At 53.1% G+C, this 10,738-nt stretch overlaps 1 protein-coding gene across 7 annotated transcripts in view; it reads left to right on the top strand.

The window, feature by feature from the left end:
• The window catches only part of ZC3H7B (zinc finger CCCH-type containing 7B), a 39,909-nt gene that overhangs the window by 887 nt on the left and 28,284 nt on the right, over positions 1 to 10,738 (top strand). For 3 of the 7 annotated variants that reach the window (XM_011369052.2, XM_011369051.2, XM_023535917.1), the window contains exons 2-4: positions 1,159 to 1,164; positions 1,282 to 1,292; positions 10,434 to 10,492. In XM_011369052.2, the coding sequence (XP_011367354.1) occupies positions 10,440 to 10,492 (53 nt within the window). In that variant the 5' untranslated portion in view covers positions 1,159 to 1,164; positions 1,282 to 1,292; positions 10,434 to 10,439. Of the gene's footprint in view, positions 1 to 1,158; positions 1,165 to 1,281; positions 1,293 to 6,933; positions 6,954 to 10,428; positions 10,493 to 10,738 lie in introns of those variants that run through there. The other 4 variants (XM_023535914.1, XM_023535916.1, XM_023535915.1 and 1 more) reach the window with 3 other exon arrangements.

Genomic DNA, 10,738 nt, shown 5'->3' with positions numbered 1-10,738 from the left:
GGCCAGGCCGGGGCTGCGCGGGGCCATCTGGAAAGTGCATCTGGCAGAGATAAAGCAAGGTCCCCAGATCCCCATTTCCTCCCATTTGGGGGCTCTCCCTCCCGGTCCCCGTGCCCTGCCCCAAAGTTTCAAAGTTATCGTGCGGCCGGGGGCACCTGCTGTTGGGTGATTTGGACGCCCCTGCAGCTCCCAGGGTGGGTGCCTGGGAATATTCTTCCGTGGGGGGCTCTCGCCTCGGCGTCTGGAGCTTTGGGGTGCGCAGATGCTTCGCCGGCCCCCGCGGGGGAAGCCTAGGGGGCTGGCAGCGCACCCCTGCCTTTTGTCTGCGCCTTGGTCCCGCAGTGTCGGGAGTCTGAGAGACCGCAGCGAGGGCCGAGGACGGTGGCCGCCGATAGGCTGTCCCTGCCGGCTGCAGCGGCCACGCGAGCCCGGGGATCCTGGGCCTGCGGCCGGGCCCAGGGGGAGGGGGCGGCAGGAAAGGGGGGCGCGGTCTGGACGGGGGGGGGGCATTTCCGGTCGCGCGATCAGTCCCTGAGCTCCGAGGCCTGCGAGGGTCTGGTCGCGGGTCTCGGAGCTCAAGGAGGCTGCGGGGGATGGCTCCAGTGCTTTGGAGGGGGGCGTCCCCAGGAGATGGGTACCCGGGAGCTGCCGACGCCGGCCCCTGACCCTCCTTTCGTCCTCGGCGGGCCTCTGGGACCCCCTCCGGGAGTGCTCCCACCCTTTACCCCTTTTCCTTTAAAATCCACCTGGCTTGGATGTTGATAAGGTGCCTGGTTTGGGGGTCTTTCACAGAGACAAAGCAATTTCCCAGGGGGAAAAAGTCATGTAGAAACGATTCAGTGATATGTAAACCCTGAGGGCTGCGGCGCCAACATGGCATTAGTGGGGAAGAGTATGGCTGGGGCGTGGGGTAGGGGGCTGGGCCCGGAGTTGGGGTTGGGGGCCCACAGCAGCTTTGTCAGGGATTTCGTTTCTTGGGGGTTGCTCACTGGGACTTTGGTTCCTAAGTACCACGAGGCTTTGAACCCCAGCTTCTTAACGTTTTCTTCAGCGCCTGTAATTTATCAAGTCTGTGAAAATAGCAGAATGCAGATCCTTGAATTTTCACACAAATGCGATAATTATAGTACATTTAGCAAGTGTTGGACACAAAATTCCAGCGCAGTCTTCAGTTTTACTACCAAGACTCACCCTCCCGGCTCCATATACACGTCCATTCCCACCCCGTCTTCTTTCTCCATTTTCATTTCCCATAAAATCGGACTGCGAGCTAGGAATGAGGCCAGGCCGAGGCACAGTGGAGCAGGTTTGAGGTGTGGGGTGTCTTCAACCGGGAAGGAGAAACCTGTGGAGGAGGGATGAAATCTGAGGATGGGAGAGATTTTATTGTCCCAGAGTTGGGAAAGATTTGTGTTCCACGGATGCTGTGGGTCCTAGGCTGTTGGCTTTTAGTTTAGGATGGGCAGTTCATGTGGGTTTTGGGGGATTTGGGGCTAAGAAGCTCTGTGGGATGAACTAGTCTCGTGAGTCTCAGGTATAGGAGAATTGAGGCATCAGTAGGTTTGGATTTGAGAATCTGAAAATAATAATCCTTGAAATAGAACTTTTAAATTTATAACAAAAGGGCTTTCCCGTATGCTGGCTCATCTGTCCTCCATAGCAACCATGTCAGGTAGACATTTTTCAATCCTCATTTTCCAGATGAGCAACTTGAGGCTTTGAGAATTGAATATCTCCCTGGAAAGTCACATAGCAGAGCTAAGCTCCCACCTGGTTTTTTGACTCCAAATGTCACCCTTTCCCAGAGTCCTGGGCTACATTAGCCAAGTTACTTTTCAGGAGCCTCTTGTGACCGTGGTGAGATGCCACAGGGCAGGCTTAAGGTTGAGTTGTCCATTGACTCTGGCTGGAAAGAGAAGGTGGACTCTAGTGACCTGATGAGAGAGCAAGGAAATGCTCAATGCTGGGGCGAGTGCAGTGGGGGTGGAGAGAAGAGAGAGCTCTCAGGGGAACCTGGACAAGTTAGGGAAGCCTTCCTCCAGGAAGTGGAGATTGACCTTGAAAGAATGGGGCGGCTTGGCTGGGGTGGAGAATTGGAAGGAATTCTGGGTTCGCCGTGGTTGCCTCTGTGCTGGGAGGTTGACGTGCATTCTCTCTAATTCTTACAGTGGCTCTATGAGGGGCGGGTGTTATTTCCATTTCACAGTTGAAGAAACTGAGGAACACAGGATGTATGTAGCTAACCCAAGTTCACCCAGCTAGATTTGCACCCAGGCCCAGGGGACTGTTGAGTGTGTTGCCTTGGAATGGATGTCAGACTTGGACCATCTCAGATAGGTAGACAAGAACAGGGACTAGAATGATCTGAACTGGCAAATGAAACAGGGATGGGGGCTTAAGCTAGGAGGTCAGCAGGCTTTTCAAAGCCAGGGAGCTTTACTAAAATAGCCCTATAACCCGGGCCCTCGTGGTGGGGGCGGGGGGGAGCGGGTTGGGAGGGAGCCTGGCCCAGTGGAAGTACTCTCAGAGTTCTGGAAGCTGTGACTGGAGGAGGCAGAATGGTGTTGGAAGGATGCTGGGCCCTGAGCGTGGAGATCTAATCTCAGTTCCCTTCCTTACTGCTGGGTGCCTGGCTCAATACCTTGTAGCTTGGACAGGAAAAAGATATGGATGACTAACCTGAGCTGCCCAGGGACAGGAACTGGGTCTGATTCACTCCATGTGCCCCAGGCCCCAGTGGAGGTGCCTAGAAGACATGTACAGCCATTGTGTTGTCAAAGTGAATTAGGCCCCACTGGAGAGGAGGGAGGTGTGCCCTTTGAACATTTGGAAGATGGCTTCAGAAAGGCCAGAGGGCATTCTAAGGAAATGCACTAAGAAGGACAAAGGCAGGGCTGTGTAAAGAAGGAACAGGAAGAGCCTTTGCTACAGCCACAGTATAGGTGGCAGGTGTGAGTTTGGGTTCAAGTCAGGCTCTGCCACCAAGGTCCCTTGGCTTCTCTGGGCCTGAGCTTTCCTTTCTGAAAACGAATCCTGAGATTCGATGATGTCTAATGGTAACCTGTGGGAGAAACCCAGTGCCCGGGAATGGGGACAGGAGACTCAGATGAGAGGAACTAGAGGTGTTTGTATTGTTTTAATAATTTAACAAACACTCATTCAGCAATTACCTAGTGGTCAGGCCCTGTTGTGCTTTTTCCTAAATTACCTTATTTAATCTTTATAACAGCCTATAAGCAGGCACTATAATTATCCCCATTTTACAGGCGAAGGAACTGGCACAGAGAGGTTAAGTGATATTGTGTAAGAGGCAGAGCTAGAGAACAGACCCAGGGAGTCTGGCTCTTGAGTGGGCCGTTGTGGGCTTAGGCATGACTGGGAGGGAGGAGAGGTAACTGATGGGGCTGGACTTTAGACGGCAGAAGGTAGAGGTGTCCTCCGAGGAAGTCAGGCTGCAGCCTGAAGCTGGAGCCTCAGCCTGGGTTGATGAAGTGACAGCTCTGTGTCAGCTCCCAGGAGCCTCCACAGAAGCCAGCTCCTTTCATCACATTTAATGACCCATAGAAAATGGGCTCGTTTTCCTTTCTCTGTCGTCGCCAGCTACCGGGCTGCCTCCCCCTTCTTTATTTTCCTTGGTCAGTCTGTGTCTTTGTGAACGTCCCGATGGCTTTTGCAGGTGCGTCAGCACCTTTTCTCCATCAGACTGTGAAGGGGCAGCAGCATTTCAGATTCGGAACCCGTCTACAACCAGCTGCAGGTCAGCAGCAACTCCTGAGCCCCACGTCAGAGGCTGAGACACTGGCTTGATGGTAACAGTGGCAATAGTGACAGCAGCCACCACATATTTAATGCTGCCATGTGCCAGCATCATCCTGGCACTTCGTGTGCCTTCTCTTATCGAATCCCCTTAACAACTTGTTGAGTCAGGAATGATTATCAGTAGCCCCGTTTTGCAGATGAGGAGACTGAGGCTCCAAGATGACACACTGTGGTCGAGGACGGGGTCAGCGGAAGCCAGGCGCATTAGGCTCCCGAGCCCGAGGTCTTAGCCACCATGCAGGAAAGACGCCTTCAAGTTATTTCAGTCTCCATGAAGCTCTTTTCCTCTCTGTCTGGAATTCCTAATTATCTAACATTTGTATCATGCTTTGGCCCACAGTCTCTCATTAATCCTCATGACAGTCTTTCGAGGTAAGAGACGTCCCTGTTTTTCAGAGGAAGAACACTAAGGGATCACCCACCCTCCAGCTCTTCCTATCCTGTCCACACTGTGACTTGGAAAGGGAACAGCGTATCAGATTCCCTGAGACCAAGTGCTGGGGTTAGCCGTCGAGCGGCCCTTGAGCACTTCCTGTGAGGGCTGTAGTGGAGGTCAAGGCTGTGACCCTTGAATTTTCAGAGGTTCATCTGTGCTCATGTTCTCCACAGCATTCCATGTCATGCTCTGTCCGTCTGCAGGCAGAGCAGGGCAGGACAGGAAGTCCAAAGTCCTGAGTTTCATTCCCAGCCCCAGCACACGCTAGCTGTGTGATCTGGGACACCATCATTGCATCAGTCTTGGCCTCGGCCTCCTGTTCTGTGAAATGGTCTTGCCGATTCAGTCCCGTCTGCCTCAGGTTTGCTGCGTGTCTCAAACGAAGGAACTGTGAAAGCTACTACGACCACTCGGTGTCTTCCTAGGGCAAGGTTGTGGTTGCCATGAGCGTTTAATAACCTCCAGAACATTCCGGAATCATCTCCCCTGCTCACCTTGACCCAGGTCTGGACTGCTGCAGTAGTCTGCTAGCTGACCTTCCAGCTTCCCCCCTTATCACCCATCCTCAGTACAAGCAGCTAAAGGGACCTCAAGATTTAAATGAGACCCTGTCACTCCTCTGCTGAAAACCTCCCAGTGGTTTCGTGACACACACAGGACACTGCTGGTTCTCTAGTGTGGCCTACGCGTCACCCTCCAACCGGCCTCAGCCTGCGCATCGCACCTTGCTTCCTACTTGGCCCATCTTCACTTCAGCGTGGCAGTCACGCTGGCCTTCTGTCTCTTCCTCGAACATTCCGAGCTCATTCCCATGTCAGGGCCATTTCCTTTGCTGCGCCCTGTGCCGAATGGACTCTTACCCGCCTTCCATGTGCCCATGGCTGGCTCCTTCTTTGATCTCTTAAATGTCACCTCCTCCGAAGGGCCTTCTCTGAGCTCCCAGACCACCCCCCATTACTGCCTGCCACATTTGCTATTTTTAGTTTCTTCCTCACTCTTATCTATATCTTCACTTGACTCATGCATTTAACAGGGACCTGTTTGTCTTCTCACGCCTGGGACACGAGCTCCACAAGTGCAGGGACTTTGCTAACCTTGTTTCCCCAGCATCTGGCAGAGCCCCTTGTACATGAAGGTGCTCTGTAGTTAATTGTCGAATAAATAATAGTAGCAGGATATTCCAGAACAGCCTTTGCCAAAAAAAAAAAAAAAAAAGAAAGAGTGGCCTAGACAGAAACTGAAAAGAAATCCGTGTTGACTGAAAATTATTTATAGACTAATTTTGTGAGTTGTTGGGTGTTCTCTAAGAGCATCCAGTTTAGCAGAAACAAATTTCGGACCACCTCGGGGTGGGGGTGGGGGCACACTACGGAAATCTGCAAAATAATCTTGCAAGGTGGGTATCATTAGCTGCATCTGGCAAATGATGAAACCGAGGCTCAGAGAGAGACCCCAAAAGCTAGCGTGGGACAGCGCTGGGCCCGGAGCCCAGGTCTGGCCGCCTGCACACCTCCTGGCTCCTTGCACCGGCCCATCCTGCCTCCTTGTCTTCAGGCAGAGAAGCAGGCAGAGCGGCCCCCAAAACTTGATGCCCAGGCGGTACAGCCACAGAGATGCCTGAGCTCCCACAAGCCGGAGCGGCGGCTTCTCAGTGCTCAGAAGGAAGAAAACACTCCATGATGTTAAGCGGTCACTCTGAGCTGTGGAGCTCCGGGTGTTTTCTGTTTTGTCTTGTTATTCTTGCCCATAGTTCCCAAGGGTCGTACGATGAGCTGCTTTTACTTTTCTATTTAAAAAAAAAAAAAAAAAAAGGTGGTTTAAACATCTCGCTTGAGCACCAGAGCTGGCCACTAGTGACAGGGTAGGACTGGCCCCCAGAGACAGAGATGCGGGTTTCTGTCCTTTCTGTGCAGTATGCCCTCCGGGTTGTTGGGAAAGTAAGACAAAATTGTGAAAGCTAAAGCTCTGTAATGAGAACGCTGTGGGCGGAGGAGGATGGCCGCGGCTGCCGACTCTGTTTGGTGTATGGTGGAGTCGGGCACTGGTAACATTTTCTGAACTTTGGTTTCTGTTCAGAGTGACCGTTAAAAGTCAACAAAGTGCAAGTTGCCAGGGCGTTTCATTGTCGTTCCTTGACAGATGGTTCCTGCCGGAGCCTGGGGCGGTGCTGGAAACTCCAGCTTTCCCTCAGCCGCTGCGTTGCCTTGGGCAAGTCACAGACCTGCCAGGCCTTCCTATTTTTTAACAAGGACTTTATTGTTTTCAGGCCTTGCTTTTCTTTAGAAAGTGGGGATAATAACACTTTCGAGATTATCGTAGGGATAGAAACATGACTCCTTAGAACGGAATGCACCGCAGACCCTTCCGGCAGCCTGGGGGAGCCTGGGGGAGCCTGGGGGAGCCGTCTCGGATGCTGTTTTTAAATACCTTGAACATAAAATACACAAGATTACAGGGGAAACCAATTCTCTTGAACGGTAGCTGTGCTTTTGGTATCAGTGCACCAAAAACAAGCCCTACCAGTGGGTCTAATGCAACTACCATCATTTCAAAGTGGCAATGAACGCGAACACTGTTTTGCTATGTCCGCAGCAGCTGAAATGCGACCGGGAAAGTGGCGATTTCTGGCGCTGACACTGCTGAGCTGCATCGTCTGCGTTCATTCGCGATTGAAAGGAAGGCTAAATGTCAGTTAGTGGTCAGTGAAAAACACTCGTAAATGCTTTCCCATCCAAGTTCATGGGCCCCTGAATTCTCTCCGTGGGCCCCAGGTTCAAACCCCTGCCATAGAAGGTGGTTGAAACCCGGTAGGTGATCTCCAGGAATGAACGGGGACCTTTCCCCACCTGGGAGCAGAGGGGCCTCAGGGGACAGGCAGGGCACATGAGGGCTGTGGGGAAGGGATCAGTGCAGACCCGGAACACTGTCCGTTGAGTTTGGGGACAGTAAAATCAAACCTTTCCTGGTCTCTGAGTAAGCCATTGGGGGCTGGTGAGTCAGAAGTGCCAGGAATCTTTGCAGATGACGTAACTTCAGGTAACGTTTGTGTCTGGCGGGTCTGCAGTCTGCAGAGACTGCTGCTCTTTCATGAAACCTGGGGCAGGTGAGTGCCAGGTGTGCGATGAGGCTGGAGGCATTCTGTGGGGGTGGGGGTGGGGAGGAGCCCCATTGGATTGGGAGGTAAGTGGGTGAGCTCCAGAGTCCAACTGCCCGGGTCCCAATCCCAGCTCCCTTACTAACTCTGGCAGGTTACTTCACCAACTTGTGCCTTGGTTTCCTCACCTGTAAAATGAGGGTGGTAATAGTACTTTCTTATGGGATGTTGTGAAGATTGAGTATTATATATAAAGCTCCTAGAACAGTAACTAGTAGGAGAAAATGTTTAATAAACGAGGACTGAAATCAGCTTGTACACTGTTATTCTAGGATTCGTGAGGCTCCACTTCCTCAGAATAGGTTCCTGAGCCCAGCTTCTCTGTGCTGGCCGGAGGTGAATCAGATGCAGCTACTGCCTTCAAGGAGCTCATAGTTGAGGGAGAGATGGGACATAAGCACCTACCTTCAGTTAACTAGGATAAGTGCAGGGACTGTGTGTGCTGAGCTTGGGTGCTGCGCTCGAGTGGGGTTTGGGGAAGAGCAGGCTTCCTGAGAGAGGAGCCACCCCACTGAGCTTTCCGGAAGCACCGGGCACTGGCCAGTGGGGAGGAAGCAGGGGCGCGAAAGTTGTCCCACACAGAGCGGGCAGCTTGAATGGGAAGCCGATGGTCTGACATTGCCAGAGAGTAACAGTCCAGGCTGGGCCTTGGGGCTGGAGGGGAGGCCATTCCCTGCGGGGCTCCGCGCCTGAGATGAGCAGCCTGGCATCTGTCCTCCTGGTAGTGGATGTCATGGAAGGTTTTGTTTACTTTACTCACAGGAAGTTGCAAAATACAGTACAGAGTTCCCTTCACTCAGCTTCCCCTGATGGTGACATGTAGTCATTGTATCTTGTCAAAACCAGAAAATTGGTATTGGTGCATTAGTAGACTACAGAGTTAATCCGGATTTCAGCTTTTTTAAACAAACAAACAAACCTGCATTCATTTGCATGTGTGCGCATGCACACCCAGAAGGGTTTTGAGCAGGGGAGTGACACGTGTGTTAGACAGATATCCTTGACCGCATGGCACTAGACTGGAGGGGACTCAATGAAGGCTGTTGGCAAGAGATGAGGAGGGCATCAGAGGTTGCCATGGTTGTGGAGGTGGTGGGAGGAGCTGCAGAGAGGAGAAATATTTCGGGGGTAAAGGTGGAAAGAGTTGGAGACTGACTGAGAACAGGATGGCAGTGGGAGCCATGACTAGAGTTGGGGATGAGAGGGGGCAGGTTTAGGGAGAAGCTGCTGAGTTAAGTTTGACACATGTTGAGTTGGAGGAGCACTCAACCAAGCTGGGGTTGGGCACCAGGGAGCACCTTCTGGACACGGCGGCATCCGAGCTGGGTCTTAAAGGATGACTAGGAGATGGCCTAGGGTTAGGAAAGGCAGGGAGGTCATAAGCAGCCTGGGTGTTGGACATCCAGATAGCACTGCTCCGAAGGTGAATCTGAAATATTGGGGAGGGGGTGAGCCTGGTGGGAGGGACGGATTTGTGAGTCATTGACATGACTCACGAGATCATGAAATGCAAGAGCTCATCTGGGGAGATGGTGTGGAGTGAGGAGAGCAGGAGCATTGTCCCTGAAATGGAAGCGCGGGCACGTTGGTCTTGAGACCTGGGCAGAGGAGGAGGACCCCCAAACAGATGGAGTGGGAACCATCAGAGAGGCGCGAGGACCCGGCAGGTGCCGCCGGAGTCCCAGAAAAGGCGAGTGAAAAACTGTCCCTCTACGGGATTCAGCACCCAGCAGGTCCCTGGTGTGGGGGGAACCCTTGGCAAGCACCAGAGGTGGAGCGGGAGCGGGGTGGCCGTGAGCGGCGGAGTGGAGCGCAAGGTGAAGATGTGGAGACAGTGGAGACAGTCCTTTCACGAAACCTGACCAAGAAAGGGAGAGGAGAGGTCGTGCGGGGGTCAGAAGGGGATTCGGGATCGGGGAGGGAATCGCTTTGGGGGTCAGGGAGACTTGAGCCCGATGACAGGCTGAGGGGTGCTGGGGTCGGGTCTGATTGTTTCACGGGCGACAGTAAGCACGGTGGTGACGTGTGTGGGCTCTGGGGCCAGGCTGCCGGGGTTTGCATCCCAGCTCCGCCATGTACCAGCCGTGTGACCTTGGGCAAGTCTCTTAACTCTTCTGTGCCTCCCTTTCCTCTGCAAAACGGGAATGATAGCAGTCCCTCCCTCACAGGGTTGTGCGGGAGCTAAGGGTTACGGAAGGTATTACATCTAAAGCCATCGTGACAGCCCTTGGCACATGGTAACCACTCGGCAAACGTTAATGTCATTACCTGATTATTAATGTCTCTCAGTGTCAGTTATTCTCATTTCCTTATTCAACATTTATTCATTCTTGTCTATATAAAGTCTGAGTTGGATTAGTTGATATTCATTCATCTATTTCTTTTACTACCATTTATGGAGATGGTGCATGTAGGGCTCAGTGGAGAGGCTGCCGGGGGCGTACAAGGAGGGTGGCCCCGGTTTAAATCCTGCCTCAGCTGCATGCCAGATCATGGTGGGGGCTCCCTGAGCCTCAGCTACTTCTCGGTACAATGGGGACAGAATGACACCTTCCTCACTGTGCTGTTGGGAGATTCAATAAGATCCTTATGGAGAGTACCTGGCACAGTACGTAGTGCTACATTAAGGTATAATCATTGGCATCATTCTGCATTTCCTACGTCTCTTCTCCCCAGATTGAGTTTGATTGTAAAACAAGATTTTTCCCTTGAATCCGAGCGTGTCCTGTGCAGCACTGCAGCCCAAGCCATGTGTGGAAAATGGCAGGTGGCCTCCATGCAGCCCCTTGCCCATCGAGGGCACCCGTACAGACTCAGAGTTCAGTGGGACGTGGGCGTGAGGGCAGGAGCTGTGTGCCCTGGTTCAGACGGTCTTTGGAGACCCTGAGACAGGTCACCACCCTCAGTGACTCCCCTCTGCACCTGTGAAATGGGATGAGCGTGGACGTGAGAGAGAGTGCACAGTTGGGGAGCAGACGGCCAGTGGCCCCGGCTGACTGACCGATGCACGGTTCTCTTCCCCAGAGACTGATGGAGAGGCAGAGACGGAAGGCCGACATCGAGAAGGGGCTGCAGTTCATTCAGTGAGTATGCGCCAGGGCAGGCCGGGCCCTCTCCTGCCCTTTTTCTTGCTCCCTGAGCCTTTGCTGGTCAGGCTCCTGTGTGTGTTGGGCAGGGCAGAGGTGGGATGTGCTAGGAAGGGGTCAGCATGCAGGAATCCAGGGGGTGGATCTGTGAACCCCGCGTGTGAGCCATGAACCCCACACGCACACACTCTGCCTGACCCTGGTTACCTTTCGGTCTCGTCTGGTGTATGATTTTATCCTCCC

The sequence above is a fragment of the Pteropus vampyrus genome, unplaced genomic scaffold (assembly GCF_000151845.1).
Source record: "Pteropus vampyrus isolate Shadow unplaced genomic scaffold, Pvam_2.0 Scaffold145, whole genome shotgun sequence".
Lineage (NCBI taxonomy): Eukaryota > Metazoa > Chordata > Mammalia > Chiroptera > Pteropodidae > Pteropus > Pteropus vampyrus.
Note: the sequence above shows the minus strand (reverse complement) of the source record. Positions and strands in the feature narration are given on the sequence as shown.